We start from the raw sequence: 27766 nt of genomic DNA, 5'->3' as shown, positions 1-27766 counted from the left end.
GGTTAACAATGGTCCTGGATCCTCTGCAGGACACCCCAGTGTTTTATGTAACCACCAGAGGCTAACCTTATAGCCGATTTCCTCCTTAGGCTACAGTGCCCTCAGTGGGATTTTGGCATAGATTCTACCTTTTAGCCACTGTTAGAATTCTTCCTCCCATGAAGCTGCCTTATGCTGAATCAGAGCCTTGGTCCATCAAAGTCAGTATTGTCTACTCAGTGGCTCTCCAGGGTCTCAGGCAGAGGTCTTTCACATCACCTACTTGCCTAGTCCCTTTAACTGGAGATGCCGGGGATTGAACCTGGGACCTTCTGCATGCCAAGCAGATGCTCTATCACTGAGCCACAGCCCCTCCCCCACAATTTACTGGGTCTACCTCCTCCTGGGTCTACCATTTATTCCCAAAAAAAGCTCTTGCACTGATGGTCTGAAAAGGGATACTTTCCTCTCCACAGCCGAGCTCTAGAAAACCAGTCCTAAAAGTTTGCTATGGAATGAAACGTGCACATGACTGATTGGCTGGACCCAACACTATCACCAAGAACCCACTGATTTCATGCAGCTTTGCACTTAAACAAAGTTTCTTCCCCCTTAATAAGGCAAAGATGGATGGACAAATGGCACCTTTTAAAAAGCATTTTTTAAAACGTTCACACCAAACGTAGAAGAAATGTTTTTAAAAGTTCTGAAAGCCTGAAGCATGAAGGATGTGGCAACAACCTCACAACAAAAGATGATCCCAGATGCTCAACCACCGAGAGACAGTGAAGCATCGTTGCACTGAGATGTGACCCTGAGGAAAGTATGACAGGTACAGTGTACTGAAGATGGCCCTGTGCCAGCATGACAAAGCTTTCAAAGAAACAGAAGGGGGGAAACTCCAGACATTGCAGGTGGAAACAATAACCAATGATGGGTACGATGAATTTAGGAATATCCTGCATGGTGGCTCTAACTACAAGGAGGAGTGATCCTCCAGGGGTTCTGTCACCACACCTCTGTGATCACTTGGAAATATGTGGAACAAGGGAACATGGTCTCAGTCATCTCACTGCACAGCCTGAACCTGCAGGCATCCATTCACATGATCAGTAAATTGTCATTTATTTCCATCAGTGGCGGACTGGGTCTAAAAATACTGGTTGCCAGGAGATGTTTCGCCGAACGTGCGTTTGATCCTGGCTGAATCCTGGCTGAAACAGGGAATAAAGGAGGCTAAAGCGACCATGCGTTTTCGCCCTTAATGATGTTTGATTTATAAGTTTAAGGTTATTGGCTGAAGCAGAATATACATCGTGATGGTGCCACAAACAGATTAGTATAGTCCATATTATGGTATCTGATGTCCTGTGCAAATGTACATAGGTCAGCCGGGCACAAAGAAACATTCGTACTAAAAAATCATTGAGATGTGACCCAAATTCTGGTGAACTTAAAGGAAATGATGCAACACATCTCAAGTAGTAGGTGACATTGGGTGCTTGACTTCATAAAATGATAGTGTCCTTTTTTAATACAGCATGGTGGCTCATTTTCTCCAGAATGGCATTAAATAATTGATCCAGACATCCTCAATGTTTTACCTGAGTCATCCCTGACATTGAGGGGAATGCTGTTTCTGCAATTTTGGTTCCTGCTGCTGATTCTGTGGATCCCTCAGAATCCTCACTTCTGACTTGCTCTGGGGACATCCCATCATTGCTGCTGTCTTCTTCAAAAGCAAAGGCATCTGAGGATTTTGAGAAAGTCACCTGGGTATCTTAGGTAAGAAGGCAAGTAGAACAAAAAGTGATGCATTATCAAGAGTGTTGCAAACAGTAATGGACTTCCCACAACTGTACAAATAGAAGGCTAGGGAATGCACCCATGAAGTTCCATAGACCCACAAGAATGAACAAACGGTAAGCATAACTCTCTCTTAGACACATTATTTGATTTTTCTTGTTCCAGAATTTCACAGTTCTAAGTAATGTAATTGGTGTCCCTTGTTTCATGGCATATCACCTGTTTCAGTTGAATTTATACGTGTAAAGCTGCGGGTCATTGCTAAACGTGGCTCACCCCAGGTGAGAATACATGCAAGGGGCTTAGCAGGAACATGTCCCCAAATAACTCCTCCTTTGCACTAAATGCACTTTACAGATCTAGATCATTTTTATTTTTGAAATTTTCATCCAGTGACCTACTACAGAAATGCCACGAAGGTCTCTTCATGTGACAGATGTTGCTTCTTCCAGAAATCAGTGGTGGGTTATGCCAGATGATGCCTCTCTGCCACTCAGTATACTCAAGGAGTTCTGGAAAGTGTTCCAGCACAATATCCTGCAATCTAGCAGGCAAAAACGCTTGACCCTTGGCTTCTGTCGATAAGTAAAGTGCTGGGAAAGACAGGCTCTATCACAAAGGCCCCTGAAAGGCTGAAAGCCAGAGGGGTGAGCAGTGGAAGGAAGGAAGATTCCTGCTGCACGGTGTAATCTTTCCAGGGCCCATGTCTGGCTTTGATCAAGTGTCTTCCTGTTCAGCTAATGAAATGACACGCTGGTGTGCGTGTGTAGGGAGGCAGGCTGAAACGAACCATGAGAAGGATACTAGAGTCCTGGTAGCTCTTCGACATGAATCTGTATTTCTTCACGGGAATGACTCCAAAGGCATTCCCGTGAAGAAAAATATAGATTGAAAGAACCTCTCTTTCCAGCAGTGCTTCTTGTGTACAGAGTAGGGGATGTGCATTCAAATGCATCTGGTCAGAATATATATGTCCAAAAATCAGAATATATATCCTCTTGAGCCAACTCAATTGAAACTTGGGGGTTAATGATAGGCACCAACAGTGCAATTTGCTCAAAAGTAGCCCCTCCAACCCTCCAGAAAGATTCCTCATAAGGAATAATAAGAACATAAGAAAGTCCAAGCTGGATCAGACCAAGGCCCGTCAAGTCCAGCAGTCTGCTCACACAGTGGCCAACCAAGTGCCTCTAGGAAGCCCACAAACAAGACGTCTGCAGCAGCACCATCCTGCCTGTGTTCTACAGCACCTAATAATAGAGCCGAATAATATCAGAATCCTGGAAAAAAAGCCCCAGATCCCAATACCAAACTTGTATTTGGAACTTGGCTAACCAGGAATATCAGTATTTTTCAGCTCCCTGATATCTGGATCCAAAAAATATTGATTGTATTTTCAAGACACACATCCCTAGTATGGAGTGCCAGGATGGCAACAAGACACTGAAGGTGATTTTTCTGGTACTACCTTTGATGGCCTCTTTCACAGCAGAGTCAACAGGAATGATATTCTTCTCCACCAGCTCCAGAGGACCAGGCCTAAGAGCAATTTTTTCATTCAGATTGTCTGCAAGGCGGGCTCTTTTTAGTTTCATCTGTGCAGCTTGAATGGACCCCTCCGTGGCTGAATCTGGAAAGGCAACATGGAAAACGTCAGCTCTTTTGAGGCAGCAGCTGACCACAAGGTTTGGCAGGTACAGAACGTGACATATCCTTCATAGATTTTCATGCTAGACCAATTATACAAATATGATACATTCCAGTTTGTACGTGTACAGTTCTGCCACACAGCATCCCACTGTAGTGGCAGGCGCTTACATTTGACCAAAGTTAACCACTCACCACAGAAAGCAATGATTAAGGGTGTGCCTGTATGGGGAACTTCTCCCCTGGTTAATTTGGCAGTCTTATTCAGTTTAAACATGCCAGGATTATTAAAAGTACTTGCTTGTGCAGCATTGCAGGTTGCTCAACAGCACATTTAAAGGGTGCTTAGTGTTTGCAAAGTGTGGCTTCGCTAAGTATGAACACTGTACTAACACACAGGTTCTCAACTCTAAACATTCTCTCCAGGATCAGAGGAGCAGGCCTATTCTATTAGGTGCTTTGGAACATAGGCAGAACAATGCTGCTGAAGTCGTCTTCTTTGGAAGCTTCCTAGAGGCACCTGGTTGGCCACTGTGTGAACAGACTGCTAGGCTTGATGGACCTTGGTCTGATCCAGCAGGGCCTCTCTTATGTTCTTATGTAACATGATGCCAGGCCAAATGGAATTCTATGCAAGTAAGCAGCTCTGGTGTGCCCAACGTGTTACTTAAACTGGACCTCAAGAACAAACAGAGCATGAAGGCTTGGTTTGGGTTCCCCACCCTGTGTCACAGTCAGAAGTGAGTTGTGAGTTCTCCTCAAGCCTACTTGTGTGGTCTGATTTGAACAGGAACCCTAGTATGTGAGGAGGAGAAGCTTCAGCATGTCCCCCCAATGCCATTTTCTCTACCTGAAAACTGCCTGGGGGGTGCTACTTGGCCCACTGGGAAAAACCCATATGTCCCATATGTCACCAGGGTGGGGGGAAACATTACTGGTATGACTGAGATGTTGGCAACGCTGCTGGGGCTTGGTTTGCTCCAAGTGTGTCCAAGTACTCCCCTTGTCTCTCCTCTACCCCTTTGTCTGCTGGCACACATTTTCACAGAGAGATGCTGCTGCTGCTGCTCCTCCTCCTCACTTTGGCCAAAAAAGGTTACCTGCCCCCATTCTAGAATTACTGAATAATACACCACTGTTCATAAGGTATCATCATGCAAGATTAACTAGCTCCAAGAATAAAGCTGGCCAATCCGCTGCTTAGTTCAGTGCTGAACTAGATAAAACTGTGAAGATTGCGTTAGTTGGATTGCCAGGGCTGCAGGAAGCACCCAAAGAACAAATGGGCAGAACACAACTCACATAGGAGACAACCGCACTCCGGAAATCTGCTAACATGGGAGAATAGCAGTTCCAGTCTTACCCTGTAAAATGTGCATATCAGCCAGCTCTGAGGGTGCAGGTCTGTTTCGGATCTTGTGCTTTAAATAATCTTCAGTCTGCAGAATGTACAGAACATGACATCACTGGCTTGGTTTTAGTGCATCAGGCAACACTTCAGACCCGGACTAACCAATGCATGTTTTTATTTAGTATTTTGTTCAACATTTTAAAACAAATATCTACAACTGCCTTTAGAATTCATCTGGATATTAAAAGTTTGACAGATGTTCACAGGAGCTTGATTTCTGGAAGGCAGAACGCTTGGTAAATTTCACAGAATGTAAGCTGCCTGTAACTGACAGAAAGGAATCACGAAGCTAAAGCTCTTGCACGCAATAGATGCCTGAACCAAACAAGTAGCACAGTTCAGTCTCACTTATAACACAGCTCACTGATGAAAGCCTCCATTTCAGCTTTGTCTACAAAACTACAGAAGAGTGAATTCGTTGGTCGAACTAGCATGCTGCTGTATTTTGTCCATGTCGACATAGCCTTTTATGCAGGGATGTTCCCCCACGTTCACCCTGCCGACTGCTTTGGGGCTTCCTTTTGATTACGCATGCCTTTTCCACCGGTCAGAGGTCGCCTTGCTCTCCCCGTGCGTTTTGCTTGTGTTTTTCAGATGCTGTTTTAGCCCGAATCTGGAAAATACAGGCAAAACGCATGGGAAGAGCAAGACAATCTATGATGGGCGGGAAAGGCATGCATAATCAAAAGGAAGCCCTGAAGCAGTCGGCGGGGGTGACCGTGGGGAAACACCCCTGCGTAAAAGGCCATAGGTATGTTCTTTAGCTAACTGAGTTTTAAAAGCTTTTGAATTTAGACAGTTCATGAGAGGGAGGGCATCTTGGCCATCTTCTGGGCATGCAGTAGGGATCACTGGGGGTGTGTGGGGAAGGTAGTTGTGAATTTCCTGCATTGTGCAGGGACTAGATGACCCTGGTGGTCCCTTCCAACTCTATGATTCTATGACTGAATTAAACTGATGCAGAGCTTCATGTAGATAAAAATTGGCAGGCAAGCTCCTCTCCTGTCCCTTAGCACCAAACCACTTAGGATGTTGTCCTCTTCCACCCACCCACCACCTTTCAGCAAAGTCTTGGTATAAATATTCGCCTCTACTCCTGCTGTGTGAATGAATTCAGTTTGGAGCTTTTGACTCATATAATCCTTTTTTTCTTCCAGGCAACCAGCCAGTAGAAGTCTTTGAAGGGAAAGGTTGAGATATTAACCTATGCCTCAACACTAAAATGTACAGCACTTCAAAGATACTTGAAATCTTCTAAGCACATTAATTTTTCACAGGGGGCTGTAATTCCTTTTTATTAGTCATGGATTTTTCCAGGATACATACAAAAATACTGTAATATGGACTTGCTTAAAACCTTTATTGGTTTTTAAAAATTACCTACATTCTTACATGCAGCATTTTAAAAACCCGCTTCACAAATTTTTACGGTGGATGTAGAATCACAGGGCCATAAGAGGATCTCAGAGTCTAGCACCCTAACTGTTATGAGTTTCCTTCTCATCTCAACCCTGTACAGATTACTCAGATGATATTGTGTCATAAAGTGGGGGAGAAAATGAATATGGCTTAAAGTTACCATATATTCCTATTAGATGGAACTGGGAAGTAAACAATTTCTACCATTTCTGTGCAGTTTAAGCCAGAAAGGGCAACTGTGAGCATATGAAACGGCTTTATAATATTTGCACTGTCTGTGTAGATTGCTCCGAGTCCTTCCATTTCCTTCTGCTGGTTATTGGTAGAGGCAAGAGGGGTGTCTGTCTGCTTTGAACAGAAAAGAAACACCACACAATCCTTACTCTGTCATTCCCTTTTTCCACCAGGTGTCTGGAGGCAATCTCAGGTGAAAGTCATCTTCCTTGCAAGTCATCCCTGTTGTCTAGGGCACCATTTTTTTCTTGGAAGATAAGATAAATATTAATAACCTAGATTTGGAGGATAAACTGGGACCATTTATGCCTGGCTGTTTCCTTGCGGTCACCCCACCGACTGCTTCGGGGCCTTTCTTTGATTATGCTTGCATTTTCTGACTGTCAGAGGTTGCCTCACTCTCCCCGTGCGTTTCTGTGTATTTCCCCTGCGTTTTCTATATGCTGGCTAAACACAAATACAGAAAATAAGGCAAAACACATAGAAATGTGCAGGGAGCGCGAGGCGACCTCTGATGGTTGGAAAATGCAAGCAGAAGCAAAGCCCTAAAGTAGTTGGCGAGGTCACCACAAGGAAACAGCCATGCATAAAGTGCCTGGGTCATCCCAAACACAGAAAAGGCCTTTGTCATGTGGGGCGGGGCTCTTTCTATACGTGCTTTGGAACCTCCAGACACAAGTGTTGCACCGCCATCAGTTTCTGTGCAGTTTGTAATATGGGAAATGTGCAGCTAACAAAAACAGGAATGTTTTGCTTCAGCATCGAGACAAATTGCTGCTAAGCACGGCAGACGCAGCAAGACCAAAAAAAATTTTTTGTCTCTCCCTGCTGGCTGGGGACTGGGCAGCAAGGAAGTCTTGGGAAACATGTTGTAGTTCCTCTAAATGGGACCTGATCACCAGACGGCCCACTTTGGGAGGGGGTGGCCTCTTAATCTTATCTTTCCCATTAGCTTTGATTAACAATGCCTAAAACTCTGCTTGATAACTGGTGCCAGCGAGAGCCAGAGCACAGGTCAACAGCCCAAAGGCTGTGTCTCGAGAAAAGGATACTGTGGGTGCTACAGACATTAGGTTCAAGGCTTCGCTCTGAGAGTTCTTTCATGGTCTGCACAGTACAGCATCCAGGATCTGCATCCAATTTCTCCTGGGACATATGCCAACATTTTAACCCCCAATAATATTATACAGTAGTACACTGCTGCATTAAGGCTGCATTCCTGAAAGGGGGGGTGAAGCTCCTTAGGAGCCAGCATGACCCTGTGCCGGCATAGGTGCCACCTTATCATGGAATAAAGTGGCGCCTACGCCAGTGAGGGAGAAAACATGGTGGGGAGCAGCAGAGCTGCGCCGGCCCCCACTGCCAGTGCAGCCATGCCAACAGGGATTTCCTAGAAGGGAAAGCCCGCACTGGCGGTGGGGCAGGTGTTCTGGGGTGTTCCCGAGGTGGAGCTGCCTTTAGGCAACTTCCTAAACCCTTTTGCCCTGGGAACACCCCCTCTCGCAGTGGCATTGCTGCGCCACCTTTTTTGGTGGCACAGCCCCATTGACTGCAATGAGGGCATTTTCATTTATACCATTTTACATTTCTTTTCAGCAACCTGGAAGCCTCTGAGGAGGCGGCACGTTTGTGCTGCTCCCAGCCACCGTGGATCTACGCCCCCACCCCCAGGAATGGGCTGCCCGAGAAGCAGAGCCTGGTGAAATATATCTAGTGAGTATACAATTATTCTCCTTTCAGTTCCTGCCCAAGGCTTGTTCGCGTCTGCTACATTCTGTACAGAGGTGAGGCTGGCTCCATCCACCTCCCCTCAGATGCCTATCCAGGTGTTACCTTAGCTCTCTCCAAGGTCTTTTTTTGCTCATGGAAGGCAGAGGCGCTTTTCAGTGCTGTAACAAGAAACATATAGAAAAGCAATTAATGTATTCACAGGCTCACACCCCTGCAGCAATGTTCTTTAAAAAATAGCCGTATAAATAAGCCACTCTCTATTGCATTAACTAAAAGTAAATGAGAAAATGCCACAGAAATGTTCAGTCTCTATCACACGTTAGGCTGTGGCAAGAGAAATAGAGATAAAGGTATAGCAGAGCAAAGAAACAGATGATAACCTAACCAGGAACTGTGTGGCGATACCTTAGAAAAAGGAGCTTTATTCCCTAGGGAAGTGTGTGGAAGATTGCAAAAAAGCAATGACTTTTTCACCTCTGAACACATTTGGTGGGAGAGAGATGGGGCGAAAATGCATGGTCGCTTTAGCCTCCTTTAATCCTTGTTTCAGCCAGGATTCAGCCAGGATTGAACGCACATTCGGCGAAACGCATGCATTCGATCCTGGCTGAATCCTGGCTGAAACAGGGATTAAAGGAGGCTAAAGCAACCATGCGTTTTCGCCCATGGACATGTATTCTAAATGAATTTTTGGGAATTGATCCCACTAATTTCAATGGAATTTACTTAAAGTATATCTAGGATTACAGTCAGGGAGAATCTAATTATGAAATGGGCTCCAGTGAAGTTCAGCTATGTCCATGGAACACACGAACCAAACTTCAGCCTAAAGCCCAAATTCCACATTTTGTGAGAGATCCATCACTGGCCCTCCTGCATTAAAAAACAAACAAACACCTGGGAACGTAGCTGCAGCAGGCAAAATCTGATTAGAGTAGTGTGTATGTGGGGCTGGGGGGATGTTTAACTCTCTCTGCTATAGAAATTACACCTGTTACAGGCTGTTGTTTGCCCACAGAACAATTAGCAGCTAGAAGAGGGCAACTTTTGATTGGAAAAAAATACAGCAGGGAGTGGGAAGAGTTAAAAACCACCTCTCCCCATCAGTGGCTCCGATGTGACTACATTTCATAAAAAAAAAAAACCTTGGAGAGAGCCAATGACAGATCTCCCACAAAATATGTAATTTGGCCCCAAGCCTTTTATCACAATAGTATCTGTAGGTACAGATGGTGCATGCTGCAGGTGCCTTTCCTTTCTTCCCTTCTCCACAATCCTCCCCGGTCTCTTCAAGCAAGGAGCTGCCTCCTTTCTGCTTCACCCCAAAAGTATAATCTACTCATTAAAGGTAAAGGTAGTCCCCTGTGCAAGCACCGGGTCATTCCTGACCCATGGGGTGATGTCATATCCCAGCATTTCATAGGCAGACCTTGTTTTTATGGGGTGGTTTGCCGTTGCCTTCCCCAGTCATCTACACTTTACCCCCAGCAAGCTGGGTACTCATTTTACCGACCTCGGAAGGATGGAAGGCTGAGTCAACCTTGAGCCGGCTACCTGACTCCCGTTGGGATTGAACTCAGGTCATTGAGCAGAGCTTTTAACTGCAGGACTGTAGCTTACCACTCTGTGCCACGGGACTCTTAAATCTACTCATTGTCGACATACAAAACATCTCTAGTCAATTCTTACTAGTTTGCTTTCTTGAGAGTCAACATGGTGTTGTTGGACAGGCTCTGGAAAGATCCTGGCTCAAATCCCCAGTCACCATGACACCCATTGTGTGATCTTGGGCTAATCACTTAGTCTACTCTGCCTGACAGTGTTATTGCAAAGATAAATGGACAGAAGAACCACATGCACTGTCCTCAGTTCCTTGGAGGAAGAGTGGAGGTTTTTAAGCAGAGGCTAGACGGCCATCTATAAGCAATGTTGATTCTATGACCTTAGGCAGATCGTGAGAGGGAGGGCATCTTGGCCATCTTATGGGCATAGAGTAGGGGTTACTGGGGGTGTGGGGAGAAGTAGCTGTTAATTTCCTGCATTGTGTAGGGGGTTAGACTGGTGGTCCCTTCCAACTCTATCATTCTATGATTCTGTGGATTAAAACTAAAATAAATAAATATTGTGCACTATACTGTCCTATCAATTTGCCCACCATTATGACGTGTGTGATGTGGAGTACAGCTTTGTACCACGCTGCAGCTACCTGGGCACCATGATAGGGGGCCCACACAGCCCACAATGGCAGGAGGCAGGCTTTGCCCTCGCTGCTATATGCATAAGAATGAATGGCAGTCATTCATTTATATGGGACAAAATAAAGGGCTGGGTGGGGAAACCATTACGCATTACGCATCTGTCTACCTGCATAGCCTCATCCTGGGACCCATTTCCTGGCCCTGCCAGATAAGTGAATACTGGTACCTGGGGCAGAGAGACAGACAGAAATCTCTCCCTCCCCATTCTTCAAAACCCTTTGTTTGAAAGAAAACAGGCCAGACTTATCTTGAAAATCCTAATTTTCTACAAATTACCCATATGGAAATTCAAATGGATTCTGATCAACAGGTTCCAATCCTCTTCCTCCTTTTACGATTAATGAATTTCTCAGAAGTGATTTTCTCCTTGATATAAGCAGTGCTCCCCATAAAGGGGGAAAGAAGAGGTTCAATGCTATCACCAGCTACCAAAGGCATAAATCTTGGCTGAGTTGGGTCACACTCCATGGGCTGTTGAGAAGTGTTGTCGTTTGTTCCATATGCCATGGGTTAAAAGCAAGAGAGAAAGCTTCCCTTTTCTCAAAAGTTGCTCAGAAACTACTAGAACTTTATCTTATAGTTGGTTAGCTTATGTTTTTTTGCCTAAAGGTTTTCCAGAATTAAAAAGTAATGATTGTGGACAAAACTCAGGTCTTAGTTTTTTTTTCCACACAGTCAAACTATGGGACTGGCAAAGCAAGTGCCAACAAGGTCATATTTTGAGTCTTTGCATGCTTAGGCTTTATATTTTAATAAAATAAAGCACAACTGATTTTGACTAATGTCTTCTCCAGTCTCCGCACTGCAAATGGGTTTGCAGTCAGACTGATGAGTCACTTTGCATTGATGTAACTGGATGAGCTAATTTAACTGGATCCTGAATTAGGAATGATATTTATTTTTGTAGAAAACACAAAACCCAAGCAGCAAAAGGCTAAAAGGGCAAAAGGTACACACAAGAAAATGAGTGGGGAAAAAGAAAAGTCACAGAACATCTAAGAAAACAATTACAAATGGCGGGAAAGTCAATGGTGAAAAGCAGGATGAGATGTGGCATGGATTTGAGTCAAATTCATAGATGCAGATACTCCTTCCTGCTTCCAGATATTGCAAGAGAAGCTACATAATCTGGAGTTCCAGTGAAGTGACCCAATGGGCATTGGGAAAATGGTGAATGTTTTTATTAAAATCCCAATAAAAGGAATGAACAAGGAAGGAAACCAAAGCAGTTGTTCTGTACAGCCCGGTTCACTCACAGCTCTACAGTTAGAAGGGTCCCATAAGAAGCAATGATGAATAGAAAACAAAATCCTTTGCCTAGAGAAACTCTGTGGATTCTGTTGTCTTCAAAACAAATACAAGGCATTGCGAGTTTCTGAAAAAAGAAAGAGGCATGGCTAACTTCTGAGAAAATATTCATGTCCATACTGGGCTGAATGGACTACCTCTTCTTTACTGGAAGTAGAGGCAGTAAAAGAAGACACACATGCAGCAACCAGAAACTCAGTCCCTGACTTTGCAGTTGGCAGAATTGTATGACTTCCAAGCTTTGAGGGGTTTTTGGACAACACTCAAAATAATGAGATGTGCAATAAACACCTGAGCATGTTTTCATTTCCCCCTGTAAGTTCTACCATTCTTGGTTATAGACAAAATGAAACATGTTACTTTCAGGCAGAAAGCTAAATCAGAAAGTAATTCTTTACTATAAAAGTCAAAATTGTCTTTCCAAAATAGTCCAGTTTAAAACCACCTATGATCTTATGGAACTGACATGAAGTTAGCATGAGCAGTTCGAGAGGGAGGGTCTCAGTAGAGCTCTGGTAGAGAGGCTTACTAGATAAATGGTTTTGATACATGTGATTAAAATGGTGGCTAGTATCACCATTAATTCATTCAGTCTACATGAAAGTATTGCTATAGTCATCATATATATGGAAGGGAGGAGGGAGAAAGAAAGACGGTGACATCACAGAAAAGGTAGAAGAACAAAGGAAACACTAGAAGGAGGCTAGAGAAAAAAAAATTATATATATATATATATATATATATATATATATATATATATATATATATATATATATATATATTCATATTCCTGGGAGTCCCTCCTTCTAGTGGGACTCCCAGGAATCCTCCATTCAGACACTGATCCTACTGAATAATCAATAAAGGATCAGACGTTCTCAGGCCATTCACTAGGCAGTGGTGGCAAACTGGATACGGATGAGTTTAAATGCCTACATGTCTACTGTGTCCCTCATCCCTCTCATCCTCCTGATGAATGTGTGGGAGCTCAGAAGATACGATAGGGCTGACGCACCAACATAAATTTGAATAAGACATTACTTCAATCCTGTGAGTGCCTAGGGCCAGTTCAGTCATTTATATGTCCCTTAAATATATGTTGATAAATTAATGTAGAGACCTAATAAGAGCTGTCCGCAGACCTATGATGAATTGGACAAACAGTTCACATATCTTATACATGTGACTGGCTCTTCTTTAAAAATGCACATCTTTCCCAATTCCTTGGCTGCTTTCCTACATGCTTTTGTAAAAAAAAAAAAAAAAAAAAAAAAACCCTATTCTGCTAGTTGTGTGCCTTTTCTCTATGTGAAGAGAGCCCACAGGCAAGCATTGTGCCCTCGAGAGATTGTAAGACTGGGGCAGCAGGAGATGCAAACTTGTTTCTTAGTAAGGCGAAAAATCAAGTCAGCTTGTGGAGATTGTGGAGAACCATCTACCTCTGTGGCCTAAAACGAACGCTGTCATTCCTGTTTCCATACCCATGGTCACTTTCCTTCTACCTCCGTTAGAGAAATAAAACGCCTTTTTAGGGGGTGAACTGGCAATTTTTATGGGGTGGCAGATCATCTCCTGACAGCTGGCAAACCCCCAACGACACCTCATTTTTGCAGAACATGACAGTTAATTCTGGATAGCAATATAGGAATAAAACTGCCAAGGATTCCAGGCAATGCATTAAATAAACAGTCTGCGCAAACCCGCTCCGTAATACTTCCCATGCTGTACCTGTACTACATACACTGAAAGGCCCTATGCAGATGCCAAAGAGCAACATGCACCATTTGTATGGAAGCAACAGACATTCCATGCCAATAATGTAGAACTTTGCGCAGGAGGTGAGTGAACAGGGAAGCAATAGCAAATGCTAGCAGCGTGCTGCACCCAAAGGCTTATGCAGTAACAGTGGGCAGCTCAGAGTTGGCGTGATCCAGCAGATAGAGCGTTTGGGCTGGGAGACCTGGACTCAGATCCCAGTTTGACCGTGGACTCACTGGGTGGCCTTGGGCAAGGTGTTATCTCTCTCAGTCTCAGTTTCCCCATCTGCAAAAAATTGGAATAACAATGACCTACCTCGTAGGGTTGTTGTGAGGTGTCCCGTGCACCCTAAAACAGGCTATGGAAGTAATATGTCCTGTAGGACTATACGCTGCCAAAAGCTCTTTGGTGGGACCAACTAGTTGGTTAAGGTTTTAAGATTTGTTCACTAAATGAAATTTCTAACCCTTAGGTTTAACAGAAACGGCAGCGATATGCAGAAGATGTGATGGCAGAAATCCCACACAGTGCTGAGAGAGCTGCCTCGCTCAATCTACTTCTTGTTATACTATGAAGAAATACTCGTTGCAGCTTTAAAGTCCTCTCGGGACAAACGCTACAGAGGAGGAGGTACTTCTGCCAAAACTTTCCCTTTCTTTCTGTATCTGTTTCCTGTAAAGGTAACTAGTGCCAGAACGCTGGGCCTCATGGAGGCATCGATTGCCCTTTCTAACGTGGGAGACGGTTGTTACTACTGCAATTTCATCTTGGCGGGCAGCAGAACCCTCAACAGAGGCCGTGTGGGCTCCCTGGTGTAGCAAAGACAAAACGAGAAAGCGGAGTACTCACGAGGCATGACTCCTTGGTTGGTGAGCTGCTCTCGGCTTCTTCGCTGCTGCAGCCGCAACTGTAAAACTGGGAGAAAGTGTGTTTTTCAGGAAGGGACCTCCAGCTTTTGCCACATACAACTGCATACCCTTCATGTGAGACCTTGCACTTACAGATGTAACGCTCAGAGATATGTCAATGTGCAGAAAGGGGGTCGTCCTTAGCATCGTAGGTCTGTCTTGTTAGCAGAATGCAGTTTTTAAAAATTTTCTAGCTAGAATTACGATTAACCTAGAATTTGATCAAATGACCCTTTCTCCTTTCCCACCCTCACCATCTACCTAGGGACAAAAGTTAACAATTTTATAACATAGCAGAAACACACTAATCATTGAAGTTGTAGATGAATTTTACTAAGCTGGAGAACAGATATGAAAAAGTAATGAGCTGTTTTAAGTTTATTGCTTATTAAAGTTGTTCATGTTCTGTCTGGCACAAAGACATGCATTATACATGCTATTTGAGAGCCAGTGAACACATGGACACATGAAGCTGCCTTATACTGAATCAGACCCTTGGTCCATCGAAGTCAGTATTGTCTACTCTGACCGGCAGCTCTGACCGGCAGTGGTTAAGAGCGGTGTAGTGGTTAAGAGCGGTGGACGCTAATCTGGAGACCCAGGTTTGTTTCCCATCCCCACTCCTATACATGAAGCCTGCTGGGTGACCTTGGGCTAGTTACAGTTCTCTCCGAACTCTCCCAGCCCCACCACCTCACCAGACATCAGTTGTGGGAAGAGGAAGGGAAGGCGATCGTAAGCCCTGGAATTACAGCTCATCTCCATATTACAGAGATCATTTCCCCTGGAGAAAATGAATACTTTGAAGAGTGGACTCTATGGCATTGTACCCCACTGAGGTCCCTCTCCTCCCCAGGCCCCATCCCCAAATCTCCAGGAGTTTCCCAACCTGGATCTTGCAACCCTACCCCCATCCCCCATAGGTGGGCAGGGTGGACCTGGCAACCTTATCCCATGGCTGACTAGTGACTGCAGCCTGGCCTGGCCCCAATAAGTCCTCCTTCAAAAGCCAGGACAGCCCTAGGAAGGGCCCTGTCCTCCCCACTGCCTTTTACTAATAGAAACTAAGGCTTGAAAGTTGGCAATACTATTGTGATTGCTTAGTAACGACGACTTGGGGATTTGTTTCTTAAAGCCGCAGATGCTTTTATCCTTTTATCAACCCCTCAATGTTTAAATTATTATTTCATATTTTTCTGCAAACCTGGGGCTTTTCCAGATTCGTTAAAAAAAGCAACACACCTGTTTTGTCTGTTCATGTCTCCAGTCTCTGGGTTTAAATTTGAAATATTCACATATTTGACCATGTTGAGAATTAGATGTATTGATTACAACTACAGGGCTGGATCAGAGTGTGCCTCTCGTGAAGGCCAAATGCTTTGTGCTTTATAAATTTTCCATGAAAGACAATAAGAGACCTCGGTGTACACTGTCTCTCTGTAACTGAACCATGTCTAAGCAGGCCTGCAAATCAAAAACATTCAGTGCTTCAGAGGTGAATTTTCAAATGATACCCAGCGGGGCTTAGAAAATTTGAGCTTTCGAAAATCAGAGAAACTAATGCTGAAGTGGGAGGAGTGCAAATCAATAAAATGGTTTCTTGCCTGGTATAGAGTGACACATTATACCCTGCCTTTGTGTGTAAAGTGCCGTCAAGTCACAGGTAACATACGGAAAACCTGTACAGTTTTCAAGAGACTAACAGAGGTGGTTTGGCATTCCCTTCCTCTGCATAGCCACCCTGGTATTCCTTGGTGGTCTCCCATCCAAGTACTAGCCAGGACCAACCCTGCTTAGCTTCTGAGATCTGGCGAGATCAGGCTTGCCTGGGGCAGCCAGGTTGGGGCACACCCTGCCTTTATCAACACATAAACCAGGGTCAGTTCACACCTATCAGGCAGCATGAGAAGTCCACTCCCAATTGTTCCATGTGTTATTCGTATACAGTGGCTGACCACTCTGAGGATGATTTTCACAATTTTTGTGTTATCTTGCATATTTTTATATTATGAAGAGAGCTCTTCAAAAACAAATGTTGTATTCATACACAAATAGCACCATCTGTATATCTATTTCTGAACCTGAATCCAGAGTGTAGATCAAAACCCCTCCAAATGTGGCAAGGTACAGAAAGAGGAGGTGTTTCTATAAATTGGGGGGGGGGCTTATGTTTTTTTTTTAATGAGGTGCTTAAAGAAAATGTAAAAGCTTTAACATGTTGCAATCCCATGAAACCACCTCAAAGTTTCTCAACAGCCATTCTCGGTTGCCCTAGACAACGTCAGTCAACAGGCTGCATTTGCCCAAGTTATCCAAGATGAGTACTAGTATTTCATTTTGAAACCTTAGGTGACTGGGGACTGGGAATGGGCAATCAGGAAAGACAAGAATGAAGATGGAGAGAAGAAAGAAAGAAAAATGGACAAAAGGAAGGAAGCTGGAAAAAAGGAGACGCTGGGAGGGAGGGAAGGAAGGAAGATAACATGGGAAGGAGTACCAGCTGGAAGAGGGGATAAAATCCCCCTCCCCATATCTTTACACATACGCACACACACACACACACACACAGTTTTTTATATCTCTGTCTAGTTGTTCTAACTGTTCTGACCCAATTGACAACAGACTAGATATTAATTGGAAACCTCAGAGTGCTGTGAGATTTAAAGCACGCTATCACCAAATCTTAGTATTTGGGCAGTTACCATGTGAACTAGGGGTGTGCATTTGACTAAAGCCAAACCATTGTGGGGTATGTTGTTGTTTTTTTACCAGTAAAAAAAACCCGGCAGCAATAAAGGGAGCCAAAAAAGCATATCCCGCATGCCATTTTCCCCCCAGCATTATTCGGGCCGCTTTGGCCCTGCCACCATTTTTCTCCCTCCCCCCTCTCCTTCCCCCTCCCCTCTTACATACCTGAGTCATATCCACGCTGCACACCTGCTAGGACCTCCATGTGGAGGTCCAAGCCAGCAAGCGGCGTAAATTTGAACACCCCTGCATTCCGATCCCCGCTGCCTGCAGGCTTGGACCTCCATGTGGAAGTGCGAGCCAGCAAGCAGCATGGATAGGAACACTGAGCCTAGTGCTTAGATTGCGTCCCCCAATCTTGGAGGCTGCAGGGGAGGAGAATCTAAACACTGGGCTGGAGTCCAGCACTTAGATCTTGTCCCTTCTGCCCCCAATCTCGGAGGCAGCAGGGGACCCTGCGTATTTTTTGGGTTCAGGGTTATTAAATTCAATTTTTTATCATTATTATTTGGAAAAGCCAAATGCTTTATATTCAGCTTTTTTGGATTTTTGAAAATGTTTGCATTTAGTAAACCCAAACCTGAATGTTCAGGTTTAATAAACCCAAACCTGAAAAATACCAGGGGGAAATGGTGCTCAGCCCTCATGTGAACTAATTTAAATTGGCCTTCATTCTAGAAGAAGAAGAGTTGCTTTTTATATGCCGACTTTCTCTGCCACTTAAGGGAGAATCAAACCAGCTTACAATCACCTTCCCTTCCCCTCCCCACAACAGACACCCTGTGAGATAGGTGAGGCTGAGAGAGAATGACTTGCCCAAGGTCACCCAGCTGGCTTCGTGTGTAGGAGTGGGAAAACAAATCCAGTTCACCAGATTAGCCTCCGCCACTCATGTGGAGGAGTGGGGAATCAAACCCGGTTCTCCAGATCAGACTCCAATGCTCCAAACCACCGTTCTTAACCACTACACCACGCTGGCTCATCTACACAATGTCCTTAACCTGTAAACATGCTTTCAGGATGGATGAGCACAATTCATTTTTAAAATCCCCACTGATAAATTACAACATATACCATATTTACTCAAAAGGAAGACCACTCTAAATGTAAGATGATTCCCTTTAAAAAAGGATACACATTTTTTAAAATTACCGGACATAACTGCAACTTGTATGCAAATGTACAATGACCCCTTCTCTTTTTTATTGATAGCATACCTGGCAAAAAAAACCAGTCTTGCGTTTGAGTAAATATATTAATTTCAACAGCATCTCCTATTAATGCAAGAAGCTCATTTATCACAAAGAATATACTGTGTATGTATGGGAATAAGAATACATTCCCATTCCTCTTTTCTATAATATTAAATCTTTTAGTTTTAGCAAACTCTAAATAAGTGGAATATCAATTTAAACAGTCCAGTGGCGTCTTTAACAAAATTTCCAGCACAAACTTTTGTGAGTCACTTCAACTGATAAGCAATTTGTTTCCAACGTCTCTAACTAATCATCTTAATACAGCTTCCTTATCAACAACATAACATTAAACATTTCCCAGTAACGTTGAAGAATCTCAGCTTTTAAATTAGTACTGAACTGAACACAGGGATCTGCTCTTTCCAGCAAAACCAGATCTTCCAAGAAACTGAAAAAATACTCAGATTTCTCCAAGAAACTATCTCCAAGATATGAGCACCAGAGACAAATGGCTTCCTTGGGCACCAGCACCCTCTTGAAAGTTCTCATGATTTGTTTATGCCTGCACAGGCTTAGCACTATAGAAGGATTAAAGCATCTGTCTGTACACTGCTTTAATCAGGATGTCCAGGAACTTGCACGCTTAAGGGATGTCACTTCAACAGGAGAACACGGGAGGGAAAAGATAGGGAGACCTGGAGGAGGCAGCTGCCGAAGGACTTTGCTTTTCGGAAAGCGTGGCCTGGTTCTCGTGGTCTCAGGAACCAGATGCAAAAGTCTGATGCCACTCAAACACACTGTAAATACATCAAAAATTCTTTCTTTTCTGTGCAAAGCTCAGTATTTCCAGTACTGGATGAATGTCTTAAATGAGCAGCTGCCATATCTATTCGTTTGTTTCAATGATATGACTGCCAGAACTTCACCTTGAATACATACTAAAATCCTTGGGACCTATTTCCGAGTGTATCAGAGATCACAGACATTAAACCCCAGATTATGAGATTTTTTAAAATGCACTATTTTCAAATGCATTTCTATTTTCAGAAGAGCTGCTGTCTATATACCCCATTGAGTACTACTGTATTTTTTAATTAATTTAATTAATTACTTTCCCAATTCAGAAACTTCCAGAAAATTATACTTGTGGCTGAAGGGATGCCAGTTCCGGCTTGAGAAATTCCTGTAGATTTGTGGGAGGAGCCTGGGGAGGGGAGGGAGCTGAGCAGGTATGTGATTCCTTTGAGTCTACCATCAACTCTCAGTGAATTAATCTCTGTAATATGGAGATCAATTGTAATTCTAGGAGAACTCCAAGACCCACCTAAAGATTGGCAATCTTTATGTCTTTGCGGGTTTTTTAAAAATTCTCTGTCTATAAAAGTTTGAAGAAAAATACAGGATTAAGAGTGAGACTGCGAATAAACTATCATAAATGGGAATGTTGTTTTCCAGCAGTTTTATTATGTTCTTAAATGAGGGGAGGATCCCGGGAGGATTCTGGGAGTGGGGAGAAGCACTCCAACACCATACTGGCGAGTGATGTCACTTCTAGTGAAAACCAGAAGTGATGTCATGACATTGCTGGGATGCTATACGTGGTTAAACTATAGAGTTTTGGTTGATGACTAGAGCTCCCCTCCTTGCCCTGACACCATGACATCACTTCCTTTTTTCACCAGAAGTGAGGAAAAATTAAAGTGCTGCCCCAGTTTTGAGCCAAAACCTGTCGGGTTCTAGCTTACCTCTCTCACTTACAAGGATTTTTGTTCTTTCTCCTCCATGCAATCTCAAGGACGAATAAGCTCTAGTAATTTTGTATATGGTACAACCTGTATTCTGACTTTTAATATGTTTATTTGCTTGTATAATTTTAATTAAATAACTATTTTTATAAACAGTAATGTAATTACATATAATATATTACAGATTCCCCTGAAGAAGCCTCTTGCACGAAATGCTTAGGGAATTTTATCTGAGTAATAAAATATATTTTACCTATTTTGCACCATCTGCCTTGGCCTTATTTTTATCTCCTTCATCAGAAGTGATACTGCATACTGGCGCAATGCTGGTGCGCCCCCCCCCCATTTCTCCCCATTTTTCTCCCACCGGCAGCAGGAAGAGGGGAAGATTAAGGAGGAGGTCTCCCACTATAGCAGGAGAGCTGGGCTCCCATTTCTAAATTTCCAGTGTTCTAACAGCCAGTAGAATAAATAAAAAGTCCTTTCTTGCAGTGAAGATCAATATCGAGGTGATTCAATTTCGGCTCAGGTTAGAACCTCTTTTGTCTTTTGTTTGTTTGGTAATAACAAGGCAGGCATGTCTAGGTGGTGAACAAATGCTTGATACTCTGATAAAATGCATCCAAGGATGCCACGTGGAAACTACAAGAGATGGCACTTCATTAACAATCTGGAACGAGTGCCATCTACCACCAACATACCATTTTCATTGCACATTCACTGAATATGGGTGCACAATGGGTCCCCATTGGGGAAAAGGCATGATATTAATGAAGCAAATAAGTAAAAATAAATAACCTACACAAACAAACCAAAACTCTTTGGAAAAAATAGATTTAGGATTTGGTTTAACAACTTTCTGATCTCTTGCAGCAGAACATACGAACTCCAGCTGAACAAACTAACTGTGCCCAAAACCTGACACCTCTTATACACTCATGCAGAATGCACGTTTCCACTGTTGAATGAATGATTATAGGAGGTTATATCTTAATTGACCAGGTGTTAATATGAAGATAAATTTGAGTATAAATTCCTTCAGCAGGGGCAGTAATGCTAATCTATAAAGATCAATATGCCCACCTCTGTATTCCTTCTGTTTTCTTCAGCCAAATGTTTGACTTCACAAGCCCATAGTATGTCCATCTGTCATCTCCATAAAACTGTAGCACTTCTGAGATTATAGTACAGCTGATGATCTTTCCTCGTGTATTTGTGAACTAGGGTTGCTCACAGTCTGGAGAAAAAATGTCCAGGCTCTTTAACAGAGGCTTAATGTGCGGAAATGGGCAGCTGATGCTTTTCATAGCATAGAGGTAAATAGCACCACCTGGTAAATAGCATCCCATTAAACGTCTATTAAAGGGACAGAAAATTTTTGTCCAATCCTATTGTTAACCCTAGTGATGACCCTGAAAATACCTGGCTATAGCAAGCAAGGGCTGGATAAATCTGAAGACAAAAACCAGGATAAGCTTCAACCTACCCACTCCTCATACCAGTTTCTCCTCTCAGTTCCTCCATCCCTGCATGGCACACTCTGTTAGTCCCATGGATTTTTTACTTGCTGCCCTTAATGGTTGACAATCTCTAGGTGGGGACTGGAGATCTCCAGGAATTAGTCCACTGCAAATCCAGGAGATCTCCAGTACTACAGAGATCAGTTCCCCTCAAGAAAAGGGCTGCTTTGGAAGGTAGACTCTATGGCATTATACCCTACTGAGGTCCCTCCCCTCCCCAAAGCCTGCCCGTCCCAGGCTCCACCCCAAAATCTCCAGGAATTTCCCAACCCAAGGTTGGCAACAGTACTGCCTCTGTGTTAAGGAACAGATTATAAAAGGCAGTCTGAAAATGCCAATAGCATGTCAATTGCACTAAGTGGTGCTAACTTAGGGTCACCAACCTCGAGAGATCACTTCACCTGGAGAAAATGGCTGCTTTGGAAGGTGGGCTCAATGGCATTATACCCCACTGAAGTCCCACCTCTTCTCAAACCCCACCCTCCTCACGCTCCACCTCCAAAATCTCCAAGCATTTCCTAACTTGAAGCTGGTAACCCTAAGACCTTTGTGTTTTAGCAGGCTCTTTCATGGGGGAAGTTACTGAAAGTAGGGAAAAAAAGAGGAGGGAGAAACCTCTGATAGAAGACGAAAAAGGTGCACAGCACCAGAAATTGCAAGATGTTTTTATAGCTACTATGAGAACATACAAAATAGTTGTAACAAAAGTTCAAAGAAATTACTTTTTTTCTGACAGCAATTAATTTGGTTCTAATTTCTTCAAAAAGCTTTGTGTTTTTAGTGTTTTGACTGTGTATCATTTACTCTCCAGTCATGTTTGTAAGCTGTCTTGGTCTAAACAGGAAAGGCAGCATAGAAATATTTTTTTAGTTGAGTAAACGACTAAACCCACAATCAATCCTTTTGAAATTTCTTTGCAAATTAAAAAAAAAAATCACAGTATTGATTTCAAACAATGTTATTTCCTTGGCACTCCAGAGGAATTATCTGAATAATACCCACTCTCACTTCATATCCTTTCACTTTTATTTTTCCCTGTAACGGAAGGATCAATACTTCCCCTATCTGGCTTTATAACTAAAAGTACACTTCCCACATGCATATCTCAATCATGACCCAGAAACAAAAAATCAATTTCAGGCCATTATTTTCTTCACCAACTGTTCTGAAAAAGAAGGTACTTTCTCTAATATTTAACCCAACCTTGTGCTGCTTCAACCTGAACTCAATGGTCTTTTATGCAAGGCTGTTTCACTCTCCCTCACCCCTTCGATGAGTTTGGGTCTTTGTGTTGATTAAGCATGCCGTTTCCAGCCGTCACAGGTCGCCTCGCTCTCCCCCTACCTTTCCCCGTGTTTTGTCTGCATTTTCAAATTTGAGATAAAACAGGTCTCTGAAAACGCGGACAAAAGGGGGGGGAACAGGGGGAGAGTGAGGCAACCGCTGACGGTCGGAAACGGCATGCACAATCCAAAGTCGGAGGAGGAGTGAGTGAAACAGCCATGCAGAAAAGACCCAAGTCTTGAGTTTTAGTTCTCCTCTCTTGTTCTGATTAACAGTTCTCAATGGCTGTTCAGACAGAAGCAGAGGGAAAAGAGATACCCTTTCTAAAATTTTACACATCTGTCGCCCCTGACAGGAAACATAAGGCTAGCTCTACCAACCTGGGGTGGCACAGTTCAAGGGCCCCCAGGCAAGCTAGAAGCAAGAAGTTAGTCTGGGCGTTGCACGGCTTTTTGGCATGGGCCACTGCAAAGAAAGCATCTCAGAAACTTCTGCAGCTATGTCTGGAGTTCAGGGGCACACTCTATGCTTGTATCAGCTGCTTTGGGTCCCCATTTGTGGGGGAAGACAGGGTCTAAATGAATGAAATAAATCATTGGTTTGTGCTTTAATAGGCCAGCTTTAACATTCTACCGTTGGTGGTTAGGGCCAAATTATTACTGTCTCTTCCCTTTGCAGTTCAAAGGTCTGCAGTGGAATTCAAGGAACCATTTAAATATCTTCCACAGGTTGCCCCAGCGGTAGGGTTGCCAACTGCCAGGTAGTAATTCAACTGATCTCCAGACGACAGAGATCAGATCACCTGGAGAAAAACAGCTGCTTTGGCTATTGGACTCTATAGCATTGAAGTCCCTCCCCCCAAACCCCACCCTCCTCAAGCTCCGCCCCCAAAATCTCCCGCCTGTTGAGAAGAGGGACCTGGCAACCCTACCCAGCAGCCTCCTCACGTTCATTTACAGGTTTTTTTTTAAATGCCCTGAACCACAGAGTACAACTGCAAGCACCCTGCATGCTTCTTTAACAGTTAGGAGGTGGAACTATTGATTTTGTTACCTCTGCTGTAAGCAGAGTTGCCAACCTCCAGGTACTAGCTGGAGAGATCTCCTGCTATTACAACTGATCTCCAGCCAATAGAGATCAGCTCACCTGGAGAAAATGGCCGCTTTGGCAGTTGGACTATATGGCACTGAAATCCCTCCCCTCCCCAAAACCCGCCCTCCTCAGGCTCCGCCCCAAAACCTCCCACCTGACAACCCTAGCTGTAAGAAACCAGCAGACCTGAGCCCCAGAAACTCATTCTAGACCTTTGGTATGTCAAAAAACCACCAGGCAGAGCAGGATTAACAGTGCCACCCTGAGGCAGAGTAACACCCTTCTCACCCCACTGGCTTCAATGGACACAGAAGGGTGGGCATGGGGTGAATCTAACAGATTGTGGCAGAAGCTGTCATGGGTTGGGGCCTGCTTTGTCAGATGTTAGTCCCCAAGGGTTTCTGTCTCAGTTAGTCCCCAAGGGCTTCTGTCTCAAAAAATCTAAGTATTTACAGTACTACCAGACTTTGCTGTAATGGACTGGCATGACTATTTTTCTCGAATTTGCCTTTAACCAGGGTTAAAGCCAGTGTGCCATGGTACAGCTCCGTCACATTGATTATATACATATATATAAAGAAAAAAATATGTATATAATATATGGGAGGCATAATTTTGTACTTTTGCCCCCCCCCCTTCAAAAATGTAGATCTGGCCCTGAATGGTGGCAAGTCTACACATAGAATATTGCACTTCCTGATGAGGTTTGTAGCCACAATGGGGCCAGTGCATGCAGCACTCACCTGTAGCATCTGTTCAACCTACCCTACAATCTTTTCTTTAAAAAACCTTTTTGAGACATGACAGCTTCCATTTAAAAGAATGAGCACTTGTTTTTTTTTTTAAATATGAACATGTCTGGCTTTAAGCAAAATAGCTTGTGATGATACCTTACCTCCAGCCCCACAACTGGTCGTGCACCAAAATCCCCATCATCCAACTGCCCAGCTTTGCCCACCCAAGAGTCTCCCTGGATTGGGGTGGTGTATTCAAGATGTTTATAAGATCCTGAAAAATAAAATCCCCTCTTAGCTACTATGGTGAGCATGGTGAGATGCTTTAGGGGGGAAAAGAAGGACCTATTTATTTAAGGAGGTGTGCATTATGAGTAAAAAGAAAAAAGCTTCTGAAACTTCAAAATAACTCTGCTTTCCAGAGGTTTCTGCCAGGTATGAGGAAATCCTTGATTTCTTTCTAGTCCCACCTAGCAGTGGGGCAGCCCCACCTAAATTGGCTACACAGCCAATCAGAACGCAGCAGCAATTCCACACTGCTATAATTTACCCAACCTGCCTCTGTATTAGGTAGTCAGAGATGAAAGACAGCTTCTAAAGGAGGTTCCAGGTGAGTGTCCTATGGCAGCACTCCTATAAGAACTGGATTTAAAAAAAAAAATTCTACGGGTCATTTTCCATGGGAAGAGTTAATCGCTTAAGAGATGAGCCTTTGGGCTACCTCCCATGCTATCTCCCATTTGATTTAATGTAATTCCATTGATGTTTGGAGCCCCAGCAGTCATGCAGGCAAGAAGAAGAATCATTGTCTCTGCGGAATTTGTCAGGATGACCTCAGGTTTGTATATTTAACTTTGGCAAAATAGACAAAATAAACACATGCACAAATCCTAGTCTCCGTAACTCAAAGGAAGCGGGAAGGGGGGAGAAAAATCGCAGGCCTGCAACATAGCTGAGATTTTGAGCAAAGCAGAGTTATACCCCGCCCCAAGTAATAGCTCGTTTTGTCCACTGGAATCAAGTTTTGACTGTAAATGACTCTGTGCTGAGTCTCCTTTGACACCAGAATCCCATCAAAAACTATTATCCATTTTTATTTGTTTGTAATTAGATTTATATGCCTTTTTAAATGACAGGCCCTTGAAGTGGGTTATGACCATAATTAAAAGCACACAACCATCATTACAAATAGATATACATACAATTAAAACCAGTACACAATGTTAAAAATAAGTTAGGGACTTAATAAGATTGAAAAAAACCAGCTCAGGTTTCAATTACGTTATCAAAGCGGACTTTTTTTTTTTGAATCTGCCTAAACATTACAGATCAGCGGTCTTGGAGAATTTCCCTTGGAAGTGAGTTCCATAACAAAGGGACCATCACAGAGAAAGCCCTGTGTCTGGTAGTGAACAACAGAAAGTGATGGTACTCTAGGCAATCTCTCTTCACTTAATCAGTTCTATAGAGAAGGTATTTGTGGGAGAAGATACTAACTGAAATATCCTGGACCCTGACTATTAAGAGCTTTAAAGGTCGAAAGCAGCACCTTGAATTTGTCCCAGAAACAGAGTGGAGCTTAAATAGAATTAGGGAGAGATGAATTATGTGATAATCTTCCAGGCAAAAGCTGCTACATTCTAAACCATGTAAAGTTTCCAAACTTTCAAGGGCATCAGATACCATTAGAGCAGCTAAATAAAACAAATGATCACAGCATGCAAGATGGGACCCAGGTCCTTAGTATCCAGACTTTACTCCAAACTATAGTCCAAGGAGTTACTCATACATGTTTGGAACAGGTTAGCAGAGACAGGGTAGCAATGAATGTTTCTGGACTGACGAAAGAACCGCATTGCTGCTACATAACTCACTGATGATCTTCCAATTCCCATTTACAGCGTTGAGTATAAATCATTTATGTTGATGACAGGAGTACTTGATAACACTGTAAACTGTACATATCACTAGATTTCATGAGACTGTACAAAGTTGTACAGAAGGTAATTTTTACCCACCTGTTATGGTTAACAGTATGATACTGTGTTACAGCTACCTGTACCGCAGAATTAGTCCAGTCTAAGACACTTGACTGGTTTAGAGTGGAATAATTCTTCATAGAATTTAATTGGGAGAGTGCTATACAAGGTTACTGTGGCCACTTTTTGTAGACTGTAGTTTTTCCCTTTGTACTTCATGCATGGAATAAATAGATCATATTTCCTTCATCCTGCCTTACCAAACCTGAAAGAGGAGGGGGCAGTTTAAAAAAACCTCTTTAAGTATCTTAAAAAAATGCTATGCACAAATTTGTCTTGGATTTCTCTCTGAAGAGCACAACTTCCAAACCTCCCCCTCCCACTGCAGCCCCAAATGCCCTGTGAAAAGCTGTTCCTGCAAGACAGCCCCCCTCCCCAGGAAGAGCATGAAAGGAAGCTGGAGATCAGCCATGTGAAGCAGTAATCGGCACAAATTGTCCCCCTTTCTTCCATGCAAATCCTCTGTTGGATCCAAACATCAGAACAGCTTCCCAAAATGAATATATATATATATATGTAGTATTATAACCACTGAAGGCTGATGGACTGTGAAGAAGGCAAGTGCTTCAGTTGTCTTGGAAATGTGGGATGTAAATTGAAAAACATGTATTTATTTAGAAAGAAATCATATGCGGTTTCTCCAGGGACCTTCTTGACGTGGCTCACAAAGTAACACCCCCCTCCGTAAAAACAGCAACTTAAGAATTATCGACACCAAAACAAGCTGTAAAAAAAAAAAAAAACTGGGACATAAAAACAGCATAAAACAGCACTCAGCCTAAAACGATACCTGTAATACAGTCCTAAGGCTAGCAGCAGACCATAAAAACCGCTGGAATCACTCAGTTAAAGTGCCTGAGTAAAAAAAAAAAAAGACAAGTTTGGGCCTGGACTAACACCTAAAGGACATTACAGTAGGCAACAGATGAGCCTCAGGTGGAAAGGGGAG

General features: G+C 43.3%; 1 protein-coding gene across 3 annotated transcripts in view; it reads right to left on the bottom strand.

The window, feature by feature from the left end:
• The window catches only part of MYOCD (myocardin), a 44829-nt gene that overhangs the window by 12724 nt on the left and 4339 nt on the right, over positions 1-27766 (bottom strand). For 2 of the 3 annotated variants that reach the window (XM_056852951.1, XM_056852968.1), the window contains exons 2-6: positions 14401-14466; positions 8330-8385; positions 4796-4871; positions 3254-3415; positions 1584-1759 (exon numbers count right to left, since the gene is read on the bottom strand). In XM_056852951.1, coding sequence (XP_056708929.1) covers positions 1584-1759; positions 3254-3415; positions 4796-4871; positions 8330-8385; positions 14401-14466 — 536 coding nt within the window. The remainder of the gene's footprint in view (positions 1-1583; positions 1760-3253; positions 3416-4795; positions 4872-8329; positions 8386-14400; positions 14467-27766) is intronic. The other variant, XM_056852959.1, reaches the window with a different exon arrangement.

Source organism: Euleptes europaea, chromosome 1 (genome assembly GCF_029931775.1).
Source record: "Euleptes europaea isolate rEulEur1 chromosome 1, rEulEur1.hap1, whole genome shotgun sequence".
In the NCBI taxonomy this organism is placed as follows: domain Eukaryota; kingdom Metazoa; phylum Chordata; class Lepidosauria; order Squamata; family Sphaerodactylidae; genus Euleptes; species Euleptes europaea.
Note: the sequence above shows the minus strand (reverse complement) of the source record. Positions and strands in the feature narration are given on the sequence as shown.